The 24,066-nt window shown below is 39.9% G+C and overlaps 1 protein-coding gene across 36 annotated transcripts in view; it reads left to right on the top strand.

Annotated features, from left to right (window-relative positions):
• The window catches only part of CACNA1C (calcium voltage-gated channel subunit alpha1 C), a 452,642-nt gene that overhangs the window by 294,215 nt on the left and 134,361 nt on the right, over window positions 1-24,066 (top strand). For 19 of the 36 annotated variants that reach the window (XM_072923846.1, XM_072923848.1, XM_072923873.1 and 16 more), the window contains exons 8-9: window positions 16,943-17,046; window positions 23,544-23,716. In XM_072923846.1, the coding sequence (XP_072779947.1) occupies window positions 16,943-17,046; window positions 23,544-23,716 (277 nt within the window). Of the gene's footprint in view, window positions 1-16,942; window positions 17,047-17,422; window positions 17,527-23,543; window positions 23,717-24,066 lie in introns of all 36 variants that reach the window. The other 17 variants (XM_072923847.1, XM_072923859.1, XM_072923850.1 and 14 more) reach the window with 2 other exon arrangements.

The following is a 24,066-nucleotide window of genomic DNA, read 5'->3' as shown; positions in this document are numbered from 1 at the left end:
ATACTATTGTCCCATATGACTTTTGACTCTTTGTGCTGTATTGACAAAGCAGAGAGAACTCAGCTCTGATCAGTGTTTGCCTTTTGGTAAGGGAGGTGCCTGAGGTGTTTCCTTCTGCTGAGAGGTCTGTGCCATGCTGGGCAGGTGTTGCTTGTGCACCTACTGCAGGGCACACCTAGGAGAAACACTAATGATTTTATATTTATATGTAGAAACAGTCTCTAAACACTCATACTGTCATTTCATGTAATTTCCAACCATATCTCTTGTGGTTTATACAGTCAGATTTAGAGTCCATGGCCAGGGCATTCCAGCTTAATTTAGCCAGATCAAAAGGAAGAGTACTCTGGATTGTCAAGGATAGAAAAGATGCAACATTTCAGTTGCTGAAGGAAGAATTTTAGTGAGGTAGGGTACAAATATCTACCTTAAACTTACTGTGAGCCACTGTTTCCTTACTGCAGTCTGACTCATGCACAACTTTATTCCCTGGTCTTTGCCTTTTTGGCTGAGGAAGAGTGGACTTGTCATAGACAACCCATTGGGAGCTGCATCTCCACAGGGTGCAGAGATAGGAGGCTATTCTCTTCTCAGCTCTGAAAAATCTCCTGAAACCACAGTGAGGTCACAAAAATTAAATTTTGCTTTATAAGGAAGTAAATCTGCACAGTTATTTAAATTAGAAATACAGAGTTTGTTGCCCATTTTACACTGAAAGCAAAGATAGAAAAACAGTGTAAGAAAATCTTGGCTGCAAATCGGACAGTTCTGCAGACAAAAAATTTAGGTGGTGATTTTCAGAGGTCATTCATTATGCTTAACAATGTAAGCTAATGAGATAATATTTAAAAGTGCTGAGAATTCAAAGCTCAAGCAGACTGTCAAGTTCTTAGCCCCTCTGCAATTCAGGGTAGATATCAAGGTTTGAATCTGGGGTCCTGCTGGGGTCAATAGCAAAATTCTCATTCATTTCAAAAGGTCAGGATCTCACTTTGTATTTTGCAAAATCTTGGTCATGCTGCTGAGATTTCTCACATGCAGTCATAGTGCAACATGAGGACTTACAGATGCCTAATCAGGGCCTTGGTATCTGTTGAGATTAGTCTTTCAAGGACATACATGCGGATGCTGAGAGTTTTCTTTGCTCCCTTTGTAAACCTGAAAATGTGTGCCTGACCTAAAACTCAGCAGAACAACAGATCAAGCTCTGGGCTGAATTACTTGGCTGGAAGTGTTGAAACGATGGAGCAATTCCCTTGCTTTGAACTTTCCTATGAATGCTTCTCAATTATATCTTCTTATTTTCTGGGAAAGGAAAAAAAAACCCACCAAGAACAGCCCAACTTTTGACAGATTCCTAGATCTCTGCATTCCTCTCAGTGGGAATGGAGGGAGCTTAGCACGTTTCAGCATGTTGCTCTGAAAAATATAGTAGCCATTTAATGAAACCAATGTCTATCCTGTGCCCACAGTTTGCAAGGTTAAAGCAGCATGTTAGAAAGTTGTGTGACCTTCCACAAGCCGTAGACTCCTACTTCACTTCATAGCTCTTCAAATTTTAACTTCAGTTTCCTGCTTCTTTCTTCATGTTTCCCAGTTGCAGCCTTTCCTCCTGTGTAGGGAAGTCTGTCTCCTCTCTCATGGAGTATTATTTCCCAGCCTGTGATCCACATCCTCACAAAAAGATAATCAGAGACAGTAAAGCAATAAACGTTTATTCCCTAGAAGGACTTGACATCACTAAAATCAATACAGTTTCCAATCTCCTCTCTTATCTCTTAACAGATAAGACTTATGAGTAGATTGGTTTCTTTTGAAAAGGGAAAGAAAAATGTTAGGGAAACCAGGTTGACACTGCTATCATATAAGGCAGGATAATTACTTTAAAAGAGCCAAATTTTTAATGTGAACTAGCTATATTGAACAGGATGAAAGTCTGTGCAAAGCAGCCTTATTGACTCTTCACTGAAGAATTTATCTCTGTTGAAGGGAGTGTTAAGTGTTTGTAGACTACAAACACATCTCCTGTACTGTCTCAGTCTCACAAGTTTATTTTGCCCAAGCCAGGTGCCTTTGTCTCATGGGCAGTCAGTCCACAGAACCACTGAGCAGACAGGCACCTCTTGTGATAGGTCACATTATAACTTGTCCTATGCATTATAGAAGGATTTGAGGTTATTTTTCTCAAAACTCTCCTTAATGTATGATCAGTCAGCATTAGCAGCTCACTTGGTGCAAGCACCAAGGCCCATTTCTGAAGACCCATCTGTCTTGGAAACTTCCAGCAGCAGATGAAAATCCAGATGTTGCAAATTGAATCATTTGGTATTTTGTAATCAGTCTCTGCTGCAGTCCATTATTTTGTATTGTCTTGTTGACTAAGGAGGAAAATTAATCTCTGAGCAGTTTATAACATAGTGTTTAAATATTTGTAGGCATTGTTTGTCTTCCCTTAATCTTTTTCTAATCTGAGGAGATTCAGTTCTTTCAACCTTCCCTAATGGAACTTCTTTTTAATTATTTTTAATCAGTTTGTTACTCTCCTTCAGGGGAAGCTTTGTTTCTGAGTTAAATACAATTTGGCCAGTACCCTGTCTCTAAAAAGGTTTTCATCTTTGTGTGAAATGTGCTCTGCAGCTGGAGACCTGTGACACTGCATGCACATTGCAGCCTTAGTTTTACATGCCTGGTCTCTCCACTGCCCTGCATCTAAGCAATTGTACATATAAAGGAAAACAAAGCACAGAGAAATTGCAAAACACAACTACATGTTGTTGTACTGGGCTGTTCATGTTGCTGGGTAGTGGAGAACCTGGTTCTGAGTTGTTCTTCTTGCCCCTTACAGCTTGAATTCTAGGATTTAGTAATTCTGCTTGATCTGCTTGAAGATTATTAATACCAAGCAACCCTGAGCCTGCCATCAGTTTTGGAGTTTTGGCTCTGGCCCATGTCATTTGGACAACACTTCAGAATACTTGGTGGAGTCTCTGAAAATAACATGCAGTGCCTCCAGGAACAATGTACCTCAAGGCTCTAAGTGTAAACTTAAGGGTGTGGTATTATTATAGATAGACTAAGGCAAAGCCTGGATGACATCCAGGGAACTAACCTGTCCCTGGAAGAGATGTCCAAACTGGCACATAGTAAGTTGATTCCCTCGGATTTAAAATATCCTTGTTAGTCTTCCCCAGTTCCTATGCAAAAAAATGAGTTTTTAATAGTCTAAAATAGCACAGTAGAGCCACCACAGTGCAGTGAGAGACACAACTCAGGGAGATTGAATCAGTGCAAACCTTCAGGAGCATCACATCCCCAGGGACAGCAGAGAGAAACACATACAGATGAGGTGGGTTAAACAGGATGTCCTGGAGCATCCCTCCACCTCTCAGTCTTTGAGATCATTCTTTCAAGAGTCACTAAATCAACTTGAAACACGGGCTTACAGTCACCTTTACAGTTCCCATCGTGAAATCAAAATGGAACAAATTGAACAGCAGATGTAATTTACTTTGCTGACAGCATTGACAGATTCTGTGAGCTTTTCTCACCCCCCTCCTCCAGCCTGTTGCAGCCAATGAGGAAGACATGAGAAATTCAGAGATATTGCCACGAAGTGGAAGACATTAAACGCAGAGCTGCAACCCCCAATTTTCGCCAGCTGTGTTTTTCCTTCTAACCCTTTATTCTTGTAGCACTTAAGCTTGAATTAGTAAGGCTTTCCACAAAAGAGAATTATCTGATTCTAAGAATATATCTGTCTACATGTTTCCATGGTGTTTATTCCCCACCCACCTCCGCCCCTCCAAGAAAATGCTGGGCTTTTATTGTTGTGGGGTTGAGGTTTGTTTAATCATCCTTTTGGCAGGGGTTTGCATGAATGTGAAAAATTTACAAAGAATAAGCATGCAACTGTGAGCAACCCATCACTGTGATTGCAGAGGTTATTTCATCTCCATCTGCTGTAACAGTGGTGGGTAAGGGGAGAGAGGCCGTAGTTCGGAGCACTGAAGGGCCAGGGCATCAAAGCACTGAAAAAGCAGTTTACACATTTAATTTGCATAAATGCTGACCTCAATCTGTTTTATTTTTCCTTGTTAACAACTGCACATGCAACTGCAATAGTTGCTGTACCACTGACTTGAAAGTGAGTAACAGCAGTGAGTAACTCATTGGCACCTGCCACAAAAACCTGCTGCTGAACATTTGTTCAATACACTTGTGTGAAATAAAGTCTTCATGAGCCCTTCAGAACTCCACTTTGGACTTCTCAGCCCTTTTCCTCTATATAAATGAAACTCTCTGCTAAAAATAAGTTTTTTTGGGATGTTTATGGGAGGTGTTAATAGTGACCCTCGGCCCAGTGCTCCTGTGTAGGAAGGACCTTTTTAATACCCCTGTCTTTCTGTTGCCCTTTCACTTTTCTTTCTTCTTTTGTTCTTCTTAGACTGTATCCTAATTGCTGCTGTCTAATCACCACAGAGACTGTTATTGTCTTTTTAATCTTTTGTCCCAGAGCTATAAAATTGAGAGCTAAACTACTGGGACATTTCTACACGACTTAGGATTTTGAGTGCCTCTGTTTGAGGGTGCACTTCTTGAGCCTTACCACCAGTTTTATCAAGAAACGATGACTGATGCCTTCTGAAAAATATTTCATCAGATTTGTTAGCTGTGGACCCACATCTACTAGACAAATTCACAAATAACACACTGGTTCATTGTTTAGATCCTGAGAAAGAAAAAGACAAGAAAATAGACCCAAGGTCAGGACACAAGTCATGGGTATAGAACTATTTATTAAATTATTGTTTATTTTGAGTTTAACTTGTTTCAACATCTTGCTTTTAAGACAAAGGGCAATGCAATTAAATCTTCACCAGTCTTGCTGTGAATATCAAGTTCTTCCTGCCTGCAAAGAGAAATGGTCCATTAATACTGGCTTTATTCATTGGTGTCAGAGGGACTTGTGCCTGGGCAGGATTTGAGGGCTCAGTATGATGAATGGTCATAAGGGTGTAGTTTATCTGCACTCATGGCCCACTCTAGAACTGTCTCCTTGTAACTCCAACCCTCTGAACTGCACCCAAATAGGACACATAAAAACAATATTGAGCACATCTTCCAAAATATACAGAGACCAGAAGTGTAAAATGAAGGGTTTAGAAGTTAATCAGAGGTACCAGTCTTCCTGCTGGGAAGGACTTGTGGATTTTGGTGGGTGAGAGGCTGGACATAACCCAGCAATGTGCACACAGCTGTGTCCTGGGCTGCATCCAAAGCACTATGGGCAGCAGGGGAGGGAGGGGATTCTGCCCCTCTGCTCAGCTCTGGTGAGACCCCACCTGAGCGCTGCATCAGCCCTGGGGGCCCCAGCACAGGCAGGGCATGGAGCTGTTGGGGTGAGTGCAAAGGAGGGCCATGGAGATGATCAGTGGGCTGGAGGAGCTCTCCTATGAGGAAATTCTGTGATTCTGTGGAAGGCTGAGAGCTGAGGTTGTTCACTCTGGAGAACAGAAGGAGAGCTCCAGGGAGACCTCGCAGTACTTAGAGGGGGCCTACAAGGGAGCTGGAGAGGCACTCTTTACAAGGCATGTAGTGATGAAAGGGGACAGATTTAGATCAGATATAAGGAAGGAAATGTTTACAGTGAGGGTGGGGGAACTCTGGCACAGGTTGCCCAGAGAGGTGATGGATTCCCCACCCCTGGAAGCATTAAAGTCAGGTTGGACAGGGCTGTGAGCAACCTGATCTCCTGGAATTTGTCTCTTTTCATTGCAGGGGGTTGGACTAGGTGGCCTTTAAGGGTCCTTTTGAACCCAAACTATTCTATGAATGTTCATCACAGAGCATTGACTCTGTTGACTTTTAAAGCAAATCTACAGTGATTCAATCAGGCTGTTGTGTTGATCTTGCCTATGTGGTGCTGCTTATAAGGCTCATAAGAAAAGGAGAAGGGGTAGTCTTGTCTGTCAGCAATGCAGTTGCAGTTCATTCATGCTCTTTGATAGTAATTTCTCTAGCAAACCTCTAGAGCTTTTACAATATCTCTTGAGTGCCTATCAGACAAAGGTTTATTATCTGTGTGCTAGGAGTTCTAGATACTGTGCATGTTATTTGAGAATTTTGTAGGTGATTTCACAACTGGAAACTGGATTCTAAAATACAGAATTTTCCTAGGATTCCTAGATTGTGAACTGGATATTGAAGAACTTGGGATATACTGATCAAATGCTAAAAATAACTGACAGTATTGCCTTGCCTTTTTAAAGAGGGTAGTGATTATCTACATCTTACAGTGCTGTTTTTCATAATCTTTATTTTTAAGAACTTAATTGACTATGGAAATCAATGAATAGTGTGTGCTTTTATATTCCTGCGTATGCAGCAATCAGTAGTGCTCTGATGTAGGTGTGGAAGAATTTGCTATCAGTCTGCACTGAGATAAATAGAAGCATTTATAAAACAGCAATACAGTTATACAAGCCGAAAATCCTTTCTGGAAAATCAGCCATGTAAATGTAAACACAAAATAAACAGAGGAAGGGATACCCCAGAATTCTAAGATGAAATGAACTTTTTAGGTTTGGAAGTCCACCACCATAGCCCACTATATGATTGAATTGAGCACTTTATTCTTTTGGAGTGAATTTCCAAAGACTTTAAAGGGCAAAAAATATTTTTGCATAACCGAGTAGCAGTAAGAGAGGGAACTGCTGCAGTGGCTCTAATGAAAGAACTGTGGCTAAATAGCCTCTGGGCTCTTGGATGACTTTTTCAAAACCAAACCTTTTCCTTTTAAAGGGAAAAAAACAAAGTTGTGGGACACAACTTATGTGGGAATAAGGCAACTCACATAAAGCTCTGTGGCTTTTACCTCTGGAGCACTGAATTCAAATCCTGATTAAGTCACACGAGTCCAAACAATTTTTGGAGGTCACTCCATGGCATTTCTGTAAATTGCAAATTCACTCAACAAGCACCCATGTAACCAGTCGCATGAGAGAAAGCAGAGCCTTCATGGCCCTTCTGCTTTGGCAGAACACTGCAAGTGGGTCGATGGCAGGAACCTCCTCCGAGCAGATCCACTCTTCAGGAGCCTTGAAGAGCAGAGTGCTAAGCAGGCCAAAGTTATATCACTATTGATGTCAGCTGTTGAGTACAGAAGAGGTAGGGAAAATGATCTGTCAGTCATCTGCATCAACAAATAGAATGGATCAATAGCAAGGGCTTGGCATAGCAGACTGCAGGACGAGTTTGTGGAAAGTCCTGAAGACCTGCTCAGTCTGGGGCTCATGTCTTCAAGAGCCCTGCCTAGGTCTGTGTCTTTCTCCCCTGGTCTGTGTGACCCAGACAGCTTCAGAGCAGACAGAGTGACCTAAGCCACCACTAAAAAAAACCAACTAACTTCTGAGGGAACAGTTTTAGGGGAGTTTTTTACATCCTCAAAGTGCAGCCGTTTCAGCATGCTCTAGAATGTGAGTTGCTTTATCACTTTGCAGTAATTGAATTTCAATATTTCACTTTTGGTTAACATGTTCGATGTTAAACTGAATTGAGATACGTTCAAGTTTTTTTTCTTTTTTACATATTAAGCCTGGAGAAAATGAGTGAGGTGGCAAAGCAAGAGTTTTATTGGAGCTTAGAGTTTTTCTTTGATGTAAGGATTTCTTGCTGTGTAACTGATGTTTTTAGTGGGATTTCAGAATCCCTGTATTGCCAAACATGCTGCAGAGATATGTAGCACCCTCCAGTTTTCACAGGAAAACAGAAAAGTCCCTCAAGAAAGCACAAAATTACAGGTGGGATGGGAAGATATATTACTGATTATTTTTGTTTCCCTTCCCCTAGCTGACTAGAGGAATTTCCCAGAGGTAGTTGTACTAACAAAATTTAATATGCTGAGATTTTGTCAGCAAATCCACTCTTCAGATAGCTGATTTGCCAAGATGATGCATGTCCCTTTGGAGCACTACTAGTTGCTAATAAAAGTTGCCACTTTGTGAAAATAAAGGACAGTAACACTGCTGGGATTTTTTACATGAAGGGAAAGCCTAATGGTTTTTTCCTCTATTTTGAAAAGTGTGAAGTTAAATGGCCTTTGCCATCTGTTGAAGTTGTACAGTAAACTTGGGTGGACGCCATTTGAAACCACAGATTTAACTAGGACACTGCTAAACACATTCAGCATTTCCCCTCTCGTGCTGAACAGGGTGTTGATTCTAGGTTGGTGGTTGGGCTCAATCTTCAGAGGTCTTTTCCAGCCTTAATGGTTCTATGATTCCCTACCTCTCCAGCAAACACAAACTGCTGTGCTAAAGAAGTATGGGATCAGGAAGCATTTTCAACAGACCTAACCTGCAGTGGAAAACAGCTAGCTGAACCATTGTGTACCACAGACATTTTGACCTGCTGGTATTTGAATGCAAGCTGTAATTCTCTTTCTTACCCTCAGACAGAGACCTTGGGGTTTTTTATAATGGCTGGGTCTGGTAAAGAATATCAGATGCGAAAAAACAATATGCACCCAAGCTGAAGATAGATGAAATATGAATGTGGAACTTTACTAATGAGTGAAAAAATGTTGTGGAGTTCACTGCTTATATACTGAGAGCTAAAAAACACAGTGGAAGGACTCAGTGACAACATAGAGTCAGTATCAGTCATCTGGGACTAGATGGATGAAAGTTTGGTCTTTTTCTATGCTTCTCTGACTTTATACAGTCTTTCCCAGCTGATAAAATGTGCATATCCTTGAAAAGGGATCTGTATTTAATGAGTGATGAAAATGTGCTGCCATAAAAAATAAGCATGGCAAATTCTACTCGCAGCAGTGCACTTCCCTCAAACTGTATGCAACTAAAGCAAACGTTATTTGCTCCATGTAACAGCAAAATAGCATTCCTGTGTAACTTTAGAGAAGCTCATATGTAGCTATATCAAAAGCTTTTAATTAATAAACCACAAATTATGCTTCATCTGGATGAGGCCAGGTGTACTTGGGGGAGGACATTTATGTCAGATTCAACATCTTTGAAGACCTTCAATCTTTTTTAGGAGAGGTGAAGAAGCAACCTCTGCAGACTCCTCATTCTCAGATCTGTCTGCCACCTTCCACTTCTCTCTTCTGGACTCAGCTTCCATTACTGCAGTTTCTTTGATTATTTCTCAAGGGTTCTCTGTTGCAAATTAATCTTGATGTTTCTGTTGTCCTCATCAAGGCAGTCCTTTCTCAGTCAATGGCTCCATTTAGCTCCTGTAGAGAATTCTGTACAAATTGCCAATCTTTCTGCCTCAGAGTGAAATTTTAATTTGCTCTTTCCATCACTACAGAGTATACAGAATGACTGGGGAACAAAGCTACACATAGGAGTCCTCTTATTTTTCCTACTATTTTTCCAACATATGCTGAATCTTGCTTACATTATTCATTTTTATCCTGCAGTGGCTGTATAGCAGAATAACCTGTCTGGAGCATTCTCTGCCCTGGTTCATGATCCCTGTGCCCTTGTCTTCACCCAGCTCTGTCTTGCCTTTCTCATGAAGACAGTGAATAAAGTTATAGGTATTTATATATATCTAGAGAATGCACATACAGAATTAGTAAAATTCCACAATAGAGGTAACACAGTAAGAAGAGCCTTAAGAGCTTGGAGAAAACAACTTAGCTTAAAATTTCCTTTTTCATTCAGTACTTCAAAATAAAAGAAATGTGATTGTCAAAACAGGACCGGCTGATCATGTGGTGCTTGTTCCTTTGACTGTCATCTGTTCAAACTGAAGCTGAGTTGAACTCTCTGGTGTCTCCTTGGCATCCATCTGATAGCACCAGCTACAAAATGTGAACCATTTAGGATCAGTTTTAAGGAGTGACTGTGGCTCAGAGTCCCTCTAAGATTATTAGGGTTTTGATGCTTAACAAGAAATTCTACCCAGACTAAGAGCAAAGACATCTGGAGGTCTTTGCCTGTGTTTTAAGCCATTGTTCCTAAGCCAATAAAAGTAAGTCTAGTTTATTTTAATTTTTACATTTTTGCTTATTACAAAGTTAGGACTTTTTGCAATTTCTTTACCCCCATCTCTCTCTTAAGTCAGCTCTGAGACCTTAATTTCCCACTCCTTTTCATCTGTCCTGAAGACTCAGAACATCTGAAAGATGTTAAAAAGATGATAATACTTTACACGATGCACTCGAATTTATAAATGCTTGAATGTTTTTTGTCATTTTTTAGTCACTATGGTCACTATGTACATTAAGCTCCAATTTTTTTCCTGAGGAATTTCTGAAGATTAACTCCTAATAATACATTCCTCCCAGTCCTGTGCCCCAGCCTATTCAAGCAAAGCACTTGTGCATATCAGCTCATTTCCACTGGTAAAAAGAAAATTGACCATTGGCCTCAATGGAATTATTAATTTATGTGCCTTAAATTATGCACATACATAATTGCTGAATTAAAAACCAACCAAGCAAAGACAATAAATTAGATTTTAAATAATGGAGGATCTGCAAGGTGGAATCTGCATGCTTGGTGTAATAATGCACTAAATCCACTTTTTAGGATATAGTGCTGGGTAATAGGAAATATGATCCTTTCCTTGCTCCTTTTTTGAATGGTGAAGTCAGATGAAAGGAAGTTGTTTCTATAGACTTACTTGAAGTGTATGTGAAGAGCAACCAGGAACTTATGAAGTAAAAGTATGCCTTTTTTCATGTCTTTATTGACATTACACACAGCAACCTCACACCATTCAGGCTCCAATCAAAACAGCTGATTCAGGAGATGCAGCATTTCAGTGCTAAAGAAACAATCTCATATTTTGCCCCACAGGTTGGAAAAAGTGCTTACTGAGCCTATCATACAGAGAAAGTCAATTTTAGTACTGTGTCCCTTTAATTCTCTGCCACCTCATTGATATATTTCTGGGGCTTCTTTTAAGCATTTACAGATTTGTAAAATTAGAAATTGTGAATAATAATAAGCAATCTCCTTGTTAAAAGCAGCAAGGTTTACAATACATTAAAAATTGTATAGTAAATATAATTATCACAATTATTACATTAAAAAGCCCCATTATAACATAATAAGTGTACAGTTAAGAAATCAGATAAAAACATAATGTACAGGATTCATTACCAAAGCCAACACTAAATTTCTGCATATTTAAGGGTTGATTTATTTGTGTCACAGTCTCAATAGTCACAATCCTATTACCCACCTACAAGTTAAGAGCATGACCAAATGAGACAATTCCCAGATGTCTCAGATCTCTAAGCAGAAGCTGAGAGAAAGACAGGAGTCAAATCTCCTCATCACACATCATCTGATAACTCCCAAAAGCTTTCAAAGTAAAACTCAAAATACTGCAGAACCAAGGGTTCTTAAGCCCAAATCTGGTCTGCAGTTCAGAAGATACCCAGAGGATATTTTTGTGTTGAGCAAAATATTTTTTTTTTTTCTTTGTAGAGCAGCCTCAAAAATCCTGCTGCCACCAGTTACGGTTGTTAGTTAGATGTTGTTAGGAACTGCCAGCAATGTAATTTTTCTCATTTGGGATGAATATTTTGTTCTTCATCTGTTTCTGCTGATGCAATGTATCTAACATGAGGAAAGGTAGATCTTTCAACGTTTTGCTTCTTCACTAGACAGATTTATACAGATGCTTTATAGGAAATTCACCCCTCCTTAATTATTTCTGAAGGATCACCTGGATTTATGATATCTTTTTTATTCCCTGACTGTATGAGTGCAAATTTCAAAAGTAGTGAAGTTTCAGAAACAAAGAAAAGATTGAATGATGGTGAAGTCAATGTGAAGATAAAAAGGAAGCCAAAGAAAATAGTGTAAGAGTAGGAGTACTCTACTTCTGAGGTCACATAACCCTAGTTTGAGGTGTAGGGTTTACCTCCTGTCAATGATATGGATACTTTTTTTCTTTAATATTGTCAACTCAACTATAGCTGTGAAGAGTAAAGCACCATCCTTTGTGTATTATATAAATATATCATAATATATTATATGTAATTATTATATTATAATTATATATAATTATTACTAGCAGAGTTTACAGTTTCAGTTCCAGTGTGTTATATGTGAATGAAATGCATTCACTCAAATATTCATGGGAAGAGAAGGAAAGACAAGGTGGAAAAGGAAAATTTGTGTTTGAAGCAAAACCTCTTTGATCAATGATAAATATCCCAATCTCTCATCAATACCTGCATGGCCCTTTATGCATCCCCTGAGCTCTCCCTGCCAGTAGCCTACCATGAGATCTTTGATCTGAGCTGAGGGAATGACTTCTACCCATCCCAAAACTTAGGAAAGTGCTTAAGTACTGTTCCTGAAAAAGATGGTTTTCAAAATAAAGGCTTCAAGCTGGAGGACAGATTTAAGGACAGTTATGTGCTATCTCTTATTCTGCTGCCTCCTGCTCCCAATACTCTGCAGTTTTAGATTGTCACAAGAAAGACTTGGTTTCAGCTAGAGATCTTCCTACTGGAAACAGCTATTAGTTTTGGCTAGGTTGTTTTCTGAGGCACTAAATTCTACAGATAGGTTATACACTTCCTTATAGAATACTACACTTCATTATAGAATACTTTAGTACTTGCATTTTAAAAAGTGTTATCACACCATTCTATAGTCATTAGAAATCAATTAGCAATTTATTTGAGGAACAGAAGCCTAATGCAGGTGCCCTAATTTACATTAAGCTGCAGGTCTCCAGCACTGTGCACTGAACAAGGCAGATTTCATTTTTTATTCATCTTGCTGCTTTCCATTGACTGATTTCCTGCTGCTCTTTTCTGATGGATTAAACATTTCCTGTGACCCTCTGTAGTTTTTGAAAGACATTCACCCCAAAGTGTCAGGGTGTGAGTGTGTGAATTTTAAAGTCAGCAGAATTTAGTGAATTGTGCCTGCCTCCCCATTAAGTGACTGAAATCCTGTGCTTGGTGATGCTCAACGACTATGGTAATGGGTTATAGTCTCTAACATTGTCTTGGAACTACGGTGCCTGTGGTCTCAAGGAATAAGACACTTGCAAATATGCCAGACTCTTATCCCTGGAAAAGAAAAAAAATGCCCAAACAACAAATGCATGAATGTCTCCTGAGGCCTTGCCAGTGTGATTTCACCTGTGTCTTCTGAAGAACCAGAAGACAAAGGCACAAAGGTCTATTAAGAACAGCTTTTATTCCTTGGCTCCTACTGAAACTGCTGATAGTAATTGAGATCAGGAGAATACAGAATTAAAAACCCCTTATGTTATTTCTAGGTGGTTACCTGTGCCATTGAGAAAAAAGCCTTTGCTGAAATGCTATAGGCATGGTAGTGGTTACGTGTGCTTGGCAAAGATGGAGTTCTTCCAACAGACCTCATACAGGCTGAAATGACCTCTTTTTGTCACTCAACTGAGTGGTTTCTTTGACAGTACCCAGTGAGGCAGGGTAGTTTCCCACTTTGCAGATTGGAAAGCTGAGGCATAATGAGCCAAATGATGTCCCCACAGTACCAGAGAGAGTATGTAGGAAATAATAATGAGAAGGAATCCTTATCTCCAAGATCTGTGAGAGATGATGCATGAATGCTCTGAAATGTGCCAGCTTCCTCACTGCTGGGAGTAGTGACATGTAAGTGTTGAGATGTGAGCTGTGATAGGTCGGGCAGTTTGACTCAGAAAGCAGAATTATTTCCATAAATGACAATCTGCAGCTTCCCACTGATTCTGAGCTTCCAGCTGACGTAACTATTGTTCTACACATGCTTAAGTTGGCATCAGGTTGCAATCACCTGGACTGAAAGTTATCATTTGGACCTACACTGGTTGATATTATAGTCTTTGTTTAGAACTGTGAATTTAGAAGATGATCTACCTTTTCTGTTGGGATTCCCAGGGTTAGTAGTAAGCACTCAGGGAAAAGTGTTGCACACATGCACGGCAAAGCTGAGCTGTGTACCAGGACTTGTTCATCCTGGAGAGGTAACCTATAACTGAGTCGATTCCTGTTCACTGGGGGCAACAGTACAAAATATATTTTGCAGACTTCATTTTCTGCACTCAGGAGAGTGCAAAAGGCAACACTCCTGGCCTTGCTGTTACTGTTTTGAGTCAGTCTAATCTTATTTTTATTCCCCAACTTTCACCAAACAACCTATTTCTCTGAATTTCTCCTGCAGCTATTTTCCAGGAGCAAGCAGTAAGCTCACAGTGCAGTGTTTCCTTATTGCAGGGAGGTTTCTACGTAATTTCACGAACACTTAACATTATATGATCATACAACATACATTCCTGTCACCTGTGGGTCAGTCCCACAGGAATAATCTCACCTCATAATAACAGAATAATCTCACCTGCTACTGGAAAAAAAAAAAAGACATGAGAGCACCAAATATAGGCAAGTCCAGCAACAGAGACAGACTCAGATATCTGCCAAATATTGACAGTTTCTGCTTGAGGAGCTCTTGCTGTCTCTGTCCCTCAGCTTCTCTGTTACGTATATAGATGTGCAATAAAAAGGAAGTGAAAAGCTGACCTCTGAAATTTTCAGTCTGAGAAGTCCCAAATGCTCTGCTGTACCAGAATGCAGGTCTGCTTTACAGGACTAATTTGTGCTGATGCTAGCTGGTACAATTGTTATGCAACTGTGCAGGCATTGGGAATAACAGAGTACACTATATTCTAGTTATATACTTTACCAGGACATGGTGGAAGCTTCTTGCCATCTGGAAATTTCTTCATGCCACGGAAGGTTTGTCCTTCTCCTGACATGCATCTGACCTCTGTACCTGGCACCCTGGCATTTGCTCTTTACAATTCTCTGTACCACAGCTTTGAGAAGTCCTACTTTTCCAGCTGACTTTCCCAGCTGACAAAAAATCCCAAACTGATGATAGATAAATACAGAGCAGCTCAGGCTTTTTATCACCATCTATCATAATTAGAGGGATGTCAATTCATCATTGTGCCCACAATGGTAAATTCTTTTGGTAGTTTTTCAAAGTCATCCATACTCTTTTTTTTTGTGCAGATTGCTTTAAATAGATATTGGTGTTCTTTGTAGGAGAGAGAGGGTGTTAAATCTCATTTCTTTACTTAATTCTAACTTGGGTGTTTACATTTTGCCTTCCTGGTTTCCCAGCTGTGATCTCAGGTGAATTTTTGCTTCCATCTTTTTACTTGAGGATACTTTGTTCTCATTAAAGCCCTGATGTGCAGTAGACACTAGGGGTGCTACTTTTTGGTCATGTGGGATGAAATGTGGCTTGCAAGCATATAGAGTAATTAGTATGATTTATAAACTAACTGAAAAATTCTGCAAAACTATAAAAAGGAAAGAAGTTTACTCTGCTTAGGGAATGTTAGCAACTCACGTACTCTTCTGCCCACTAAATGTATTTATCCTCATGAGGAAGAAGCTGATGAACTGTTTTCACAGAGGCAGATTTTGAGCTTATTTTTAATGAGTCTACTTCAGTTCAGTCACAGCTGAAGGAACCCTGGGATGGAGTTCTGGATCAGTCCATTGACTGTTGGCTATTGCCAGACAAGAACTTTAGTGACTCTGCTTTGGAAGAAAAATAGATAATGGGCTTCCATCCACAACAAACTGATTATATTAGTGTTACTCTCCTGTCTTGTCTTATTGAAGGTCTGAAATTCCTTTCCTGAGTTGTTATGAATCTTGAGTGAAATTACCTCCCCTAAAGTGTGTCTCATTGCCCATGTATGGAAGGATATTTCTTCTGTGATTCCAGCAAATGTTTAGGTTGCAAAGGAAAGAGCATTTTCCTGGAAAGAGAAGAAAAAAATTTCAAAAAAAGTGGGAAACAAAGGAAGGTAGATTTCTTTATGCATTTAGGTACTTTAAATTCTGCAATTTTTGTTCATAAATAAATTCAGTGCTCCTGAAAATGTTAACCACCATCTGTTTCTTTAATGATACTATTTCTGGATCCAAAGATAATTGTTTACGAAGAGTGAAGAAGGGACTCTGGTATTTTTGATACCAGTAGGAAAGTGAGATTCTATTAAGGTATCCAGCAACTTTCCAAAATTTTGAACTTTGAAGGAGATTTCCAGATGAAATAGCATTTATGTACTAGATGCTTTTAGAATATATACAAGATCTTATTGTGGGCTAGAACTGGACCTCATATAATACAGATTTTGGTGCTAAGATAAGTCTCCCTGCTTCATGTGCAGATGCTTGAAGTAGTGTGAAATCCATGTCCATTCAGATTACACTCGCAGATTCCCTTAGTATTCCATTGTGTAGGAATTGTGTTTTGATAAGTGAATCATCCTTCAGGTCAAGAGAACGAAGTTTGTGAGGAAGATTTAGAAAACACTTGACCAGAACATGGTGGGCCTTGAAAAGACCTTCCTTGAAAGATCAAAGCTGCTGCCCTCACTGTGGTAAACGGTGAAGATTCCCAGAGCACTGCCAGGGAAAGATCAGTATTTGCCCAGTTCCCACCAGCTCCTCTCTGAGGTACCTGTGCTACACATGGGAAGTAAATGTGGTCTGACAGTACACTGTGGCAATGCCTACCAAAAACTAGAAGTATTTCCCCTGGCAGCAGAGGGTCATATATGTGAGCAGCCAAGTTTAGAATTCATGGGGGTGGACTCTTTCTGGTGTTTTAAGTAAAATCCAAAAAGTCCACAGTTTTGAGCATCCAAGGAAGTGCCAGTAGGGCACATTGTTATATCTTAGGCTGTATTAGTCACTGACTAATAATAGGTCAATGAGGAAATAGATGAAAAAAAAAAAAAAATCAAAGGAGTAGTCACATCAGAAAGAACACACAGAAACACTTGGTATGATTATGTGTAAGCCAACCACAGGCTCTGTTTACAAACCTTTCCATTTGCTCCTTTGCCTAATCATTTCTGCTTTCCCTCTCTGTCTTCTAACTTTCCTTCGTCTTTCCAGATGCAGGACGCTATGGGCTATGAGTTACCATGGGTGTATTTTGTCAGTCTGGTCATCTTTGGATCCTTTTTCGTTCTAAATCTGGTTCTTGGTGTGTTGAGCGGGTAAGCTGACAGTTTTGGTGTCCTTTTTCCAATGCTACAGGGCAAGACTCCATAATAAGGGTTCTTCCCTGTCACCAGGATACTTTCAGAGGGATTAAAAATCTGAATCCAATGAAGCTTCACATCAGCTCTGAAATACTTTGACAAAATGTTCAAATATTGCAAATAACAATACAGGTAACAAAAGCGGTGTTATTCCCTGACAGAGAAATTCAACCTCAGGGCATTCAAAATTATTTATGTCAACCTGTCATAAATTTTCAGAAAACTGGCTATTGAAGAACCTTACTGCTGGTGACTTGGGATCTCTTTGGCTGGAGCCTTGCAGTGCTCAGAATCTGAGCTTGTCTCACTAATTATCATTCCACTCTTCCAGGTCAATGATGCCATAGGAAGGGACTGGCCCTGGATCTATTTTGTTACACTAATCATCATAGGGTCATTTTTTGTACTTAACTTGGTTCTCGGTGTACTTAGCGGGTAAGCAGTACCAGGAAAATGTTTTATTATTGTTTATTTTTTAAAATTTGCATTTCTATTCCTACTCTCTGGTTACCAAAACGACGGTCAGTGGCGGGTTGATCTCAGGAACCTTAAGAGAAGGCCTAGGCTATTGCTGTGCCAATAGCAAAATACAGCATTCCTAGTATCACAGAAGCAGCCTTTTGACTAAATCAAAGGAATATAAGACAATTTTTTGTCTGTAACACATTCCTCTACCTGTACACTGTGGGAAGAGGACAGTGCTGTGCTCTCCCGTGGGCAAAGCAAACCACGCAGCATAGAAGGGGATTATAGTAGAATTTCTGGAAGAGTCAGTAGGACTGAAGGAGGAATGAAAGCATGAGACAAATCCCTTTTCATCTGTAGGATGAGATTCCTGCCAAATTATGTCTTCTCACAGGAGAATTTTCATATTGTTTAGAATCTAAAGCACAGCCTAGCAGGAGACTATTTTCCCTGGAGAGAGTCTTGGGCACGTTTCTTCTTCAGTAAGCCCATATTCTCTATTGTGCAGATTGCAAACTTGGCATGATGCAGGGAGAAAAGGTCACTTCCCTCTGACCTTTTCCAAGGATGAACAGAGAAGGAGGAGAAGTCCATTTAATGTTTAAGCATTTTTAAGACATCCAGACATTTAGCTGTATTTCAGTTCTGCAGTACAACCCTTGCTGCTAAGCATCATTTTAGTAGCTTTGATTAAAAACAATGGGTATTGTCCCCAGTAGTTAAAAACTTAACTGCCCCTGGGGAGACACATAATTTAAGGAATCAAGCCAGCAAACATTCCTTTCAAGATTAAAAAAAAAAAAAAAAAAAATCTGGGATTAGGCTTCTAGTTCCATATTTGGGCATGACTGGGGGTTACAGACATTCTGTGTACATGGATAAATATGGTATGAGGACTTTTATGCATCCTATTTTTTGTTTCTATCATCCTGCCTCCTTTGATGAGATCTAAATTAGTTTGATTAGAGCCTGTACCTGTTGGAGGAGTAGGCAGCCCTGAAGTCCCTTGTCTTTTGATCAAAAGAGAGGGAAAATGATCTCTGAGCAGGAGAGGACTTGGTGCCTCATAGAAATTATGTCCTCGGTACTTGGGTCAACAAGATAGGAAGGGCAGCAGTGGAACTGGGGAAAAAGATCCACCTTTGGCCATCTGGCAAAGTGACAGGAGGTCTGCAGGAGGTATTATTTCCATCTTCATGACTCCGTTGAAGGAGACTAGCCACTGTGACAGCTGCTACAAGAAGAAGGGTTTTCAGGCTGTCATGGAAGTGTGGAGAAAGTCCTGGTAATGAAGTGTTGGACAATAGTCTGTGTTTGCATATCTGGAGAGTGATGCTCTGGTATAGTTTTGAAACACACACTCCTCATTCTTCCAGGTGGATACTCTGCCCAGCAGGTAAGGATGTCAGCACTAATGGGGGATGATCATCAGCTGATAGGGAAAGGGATCTGTTCTATCAGAGGTGTGCTCAAGGACCATACATACCATAACAACATTTCTATTGTTGTTAAAGATTATATGGTGTCCGATTGGATAAAAATGCCTGTGAGCCCAGCCATGGGGAATATGTAGCATTGAAGCACTGCTGATTCAATTTACCTGCACTTGGATTTGTACCTGTGCATAATTAATAATTTAATTTCCTCTCTCTTTCATTTTCAACTCAAGAAAGTGTTTTGAGGCCTAAATCTTCCACCTCCTGCCATGCTGCAGCTAAACAACCACAGTTAGTGGTAGGAGATGCAGTCTGTAGAGGAAACTGAAATCAAAAATGAAGTTCACCTTGTTTAAGCTGTGAGTCACTCTTTCTGGCTGTCTTCACAGTGTTATGACAGCTGCACTGTTTCTGCAAAAATGTCCCCAACTGGAGAAAAGTAAAAAGAAACTTAAGAATTTGCATCCATAAAAAAAACCACAGAAATTATGGGAGAAATGTTCCAAATTTTCTTTGGTCTATATAAGCAGTTCTTAAACAATTAACTTTCTAAAGCAGTTCTAAATTCTGCTGAGTTACAAACTGTCTTCACTTTGCAGATTTAGCTTTTTTTCTTGGATGCTTCTATTGCTGTTAGTTTGATCTATGCTAATGATCCACCTGTCTGTTCTAGATACAAACCAGCATTCCTGGTTATCTCTGAATATCCATTCTGGGCATCTCTGATTTTTTTTCCCATTTATCTATTTCAGGAGCTTCAGCAGGCATGTTATGTAGGTAGACTTCACAAATGACAGATTAGCTGGGGGGGGGGGGGGGGGAGGGTAATCACTTCTAAATACATAAGTGTAATTAATTGTACTCACAAAGACACCTTGATTGCACCTGCAAAATGAAATGCTGAATTCAGCTCTGCTGAAAAAACTCTTTTAGAATCTGTTTTTTTCCTCGGGTATGTCATCCATTCATGGTCCTGGTGAATTTACAAATCACATACTAGCCTAAATAGCATGTCAGAGTATTTATATGTGGAGCTGTAATCTCTTCCTGACTTGACTGAGCACAATATAAAATTCACGTACTCCAAAGGAATATCCAGTCAGCAGATCTCACGGCAGACCTCCCCAAGCCCAGGCAAAACAATTCCACATCATTGCTCTGAGCACTGATAAGAAGCCTCTTGAGATCAGAGATTTTCACTGTGTTACCTGTTTCAGTTAATTAATGAGAGAAAAAAAAAAAAAAAAAGGCAGAGGGGGTTCAACCTTCAGACAAATACACCAAAGAAAATAGGGTCTCATTTCTTATATATTTTGATCCAAATCCCAGGACACAGGCCAAACAAGCAGATGCCTAAGGCAAATGGTGGGCAGGAGAACAGAGGTTTCTCCTGCTTTGAGATGATCCTGCAAAACATAGCTGGAAGCTTTTGACACTTTGACTGCCAAGAAAGAGGTCATGGTGAACAGGAGGCTGGTTATCATTGTAGCTCCTCCTTTAGCAATTTTTGTGACCTTCCAGGTATTTTTCCTCACCTGTCCCCTCTTCCAACCTTTCCCATTCCTTGGTGTACTTCTCAGGGTGGGTGAGATTTGGAGCCTTGTGCTCCATTTTGAGTAGTAAGCAGGAGTTTTGAACTGTTTGAATTCTGATGTTTTGCTCAATTTCCATCTCAACTCTAAATGTGAGAAATCATATCAAGTAGAATAACCTAAATTCCACCATTGGGATAGGAAAGAGAAATTTTCTTCTGAAACAGCACATGATGCAGAGCTGTGTGTTTATGATCTTGACCCACTCTTACCTCACAAAGAGAAAACATCTCTCCAGAATACTCTGCTCTCCGGTATTCCTATTGCCAGACATTTCTATAATTTTCTGGGAGAAGTAAACCAAAGTGAAACAAACTGAATTGTGGTAAAAACAGTCAGATTCTCCCACTCTTATACTGATGTTTTGAGTTCACTGAAAAGAGACAGATTGCTTGCTAGTTCTGCAAGCCTTGATTGAACTTACCCTGCCGTGATTGTGCAGACTTTTTTGAGAAGACAACCTCTAGACTGAACGTGGCACTTCCATCAAAAGCTTCTCTGGTCCTTGGCCTGCCTGCTGGAGCTGCAAACAGTGACCATGTGCTGCCAGCTGTGCTGGAGGCAGCAGTAATGTGTGCACCTGCCTGCAATACACCCTGGGCCGAGGCCACCAGCTCCCTTCCCAAGGGATGGAAAAAGGCCACTGACAGGAAATCTTGATTGTGAACCTCATTTGCCCGAGTACAGGCTGCCATTGCACGTGGGAGGTGGTTTGAATTGCAGTAGCAATTTCCTGAGCCACCTGTTCTCAGTGGTTTCATGTTAGTAGAGCATAGGAATTAAGACAATTAAACTAGTTGTCTTCTTTGGAGGGTCATCTGAGATGTGGAGTGTCATGTGTTGTACGAAGGGAAGAGACATGGAATTGCAGGTTATTTACACGAGGCAATCACTGTATTTTTGCATTATAGGGAACTCTAGGTTCAGCCCATTTCAAAATTGGACCCATTTATTTTAGATTCTAAAATAATACTTTATGAGCTAAAAATTGAAATATTGGAATTTGATTTAACAAACAGGCTTAATAATACACAGATTTATTCAGTGATTATTTTTTTAAGAGTTAATTCATTAACTTGGATATGGCACTGTAGCAGACCCAGGGGAAAGGTGTTACTGAAGCAGAAAATAAAACCACCACTGATGGACTTTTTCCTAACAATCTTTGTACAGTTTTTATTATTATTGTTGGGGTTATTTGTTTCTTTTATATTGTAAATAGTAAAATATCACTCCCACTATAAGAAAATTTCATTCTTAATTTCTTCTATGCCTTGAGGCTGAGTTTGGACCCAGAGCTGACTGTGGATTAACTTCAGGCCAGAGAAACTAGTGGTTCTCTTCCTCACCTCCACATTTTTTATCACACTTCCTTGGGAGGACCTGAACCCTCAGCAGTATAACAGGGGTGCAGGTGACACTGGCATACATTGTCACATATTTTGGCTAGAAATTAAGGAATCAGCCTTCTTTGGTCCTGCCGCAGTGCTGGTTTCATGCACGGCTCAGAATTCTGAAAACCTGATCGAAAACCTGTGAAGTCCATGGAAGTCTTTCAGCAGATTTTGGATCAGACAGGAAGAAAGTACCTCACCATCACTGTTAGAAACCCATCTCCATCTCAGTCACATGGCATTCACAAAATTGACATTCTGGCTAGGATTTTCATTATCCTAATATTATGCCACCAAAGTCAGTGGTAGAGTTCCTATTCATTTTTTGCAGGAGCAAACCTAAGACAAGTGCCAAGTGGAGTAGCATTTTGTTAAGTCCATTAATTGCTGCCAGTCTTCAGCAATGGGAGTGGATAATCCACTGGGGAGAATGGCTTTACCTCTTTTTCTAGAAAGACTGGCCTGTATTATCTGCTGTGTGTGTCTTGTGTAATGATCTGCTTCAGCAGATGTAACACTTAATGCTTACGTACTCTTGGTCCAGCAATTTTCGCCATCATCAAACTTACTTTTTAAAATACAAGTGTTAAAACCTGGCTTAGAACCACATGAGTCTCTAAATAAGGGAGGTCAGCATTTCTTGAAAAAAAATTATTGCTGTACAGGTGTCTCTGAAGAAGAAGAAACAGCACTGCAGCCAAAGGGAAGACAAAGCCAAGAACCCAGGATCATAACTAATCAACAGGAAATTCTTGTTCTGATGCCCCGTTTTAAGTCTGTATTCCCAACAGTGTTCTTTCATTAAACTATCATCAAATGTTTTGCCCTGTCCACTTTCTGGCAGAATCTATTCATTTTTTCTAGCCATAATTTATCATATTTGTCCACCCAGTGTGAGATTTGAAAGATACATTTCATGTCAGATAACAGCCTCAAATCCTGAAAGTCTTTAATAAAACTTTGAGGTCTGAGTTTTTAACTATATTTTCCAGTTCTGTGGGTGAAATGGTCCATAATTAAATGTGTACAGGATTGTGAGTACCATTAATTACACTTAAAGTAGCCCAATTTAGTTGTGATGAAATATAAAATCTTAAACACAAATTGAAACCTGGCTAGAAACTAGAGCCACCAGCTCACTCTCCAGATGTCAGATTATTGTCAAACAGTTCATCATTAACCATTATTCTTATAGACATTTATAGAGAACACTTGGAGAATAACAAGTGTTTACAGAATGTTAGAAAATGTTTGGTATTGTACACAAAATTGTACATAAATGTCACATATATGTTTATTTGAATTGTCAATCAAATGCTGAGAAGGAAAGTTTCAAAAAAGGTATCAGTCTTTTCCTAAGATAAGATATGTGGACATTCCAGCTGTTTTACATGTGTGCACAGCAAGGATGCTCCATACCTGTGTTTGTCTGGAGAGAATAGAAACAGCTGGATGTGCTACACAGACTGAGGAGACCTTCTGGTGGAAATCAATCTAACCCATTGTTTTTCTTCCATCTCTTCCTTCTCTCTGCCCATGTCCTGTCCCTGCCTCCCTCTTGCTAGGGAGTTTTCCAAAGAAAGAGAAAAGGCTAAAGCTCGAGGTGATTTCCAGAAGCTACGGGAAAAGCAGCAGCTCGAGGAGGATCTGAAGGGATACTTAGACTGGATAACTCAAGCAGAAGATATTGATCCAGAAAATGAAGATGAAGGCATGGATGAGGAGAAGCCTCGAAACAGTAAGCAACTTTCTTCTCTCACTTTCTTTTCCTTTTTCTCTCTCTCTTTCTCTTTCTCTCTCCGTGCTTTTAGCCATAAAGCCTGTGCCCATCTGCTGTAGTGCTGAGGTGGCTTCTAAGGAAGAACAAGTTCTTCCCAAGATGTGCAATATGCTTATACATGATTCCAATTTAATGCTTGTAGGAAACCACGGGAAGCAGAAATATGTGTACAATAATTGATATTCTGCAGATCAGTGTTTAGTCTGTGATAGGGGCATTAGATCCTGATGTTAAGCAGATGAAAGATCAATACTTGCTGGTAAAGTTCACTACTGAGAAAAGTTTTAAAATACAAGTGTGCCTTCTAT

The sequence above is a fragment of the Taeniopygia guttata genome, chromosome 1A (assembly GCF_048771995.1).
Source record: "Taeniopygia guttata chromosome 1A, bTaeGut7.mat, whole genome shotgun sequence".
NCBI lineage: Eukaryota > Metazoa > Chordata > Aves > Passeriformes > Estrildidae > Taeniopygia > Taeniopygia guttata.
This window is presented reverse-complemented; position numbering and strand designations above follow the sequence as displayed.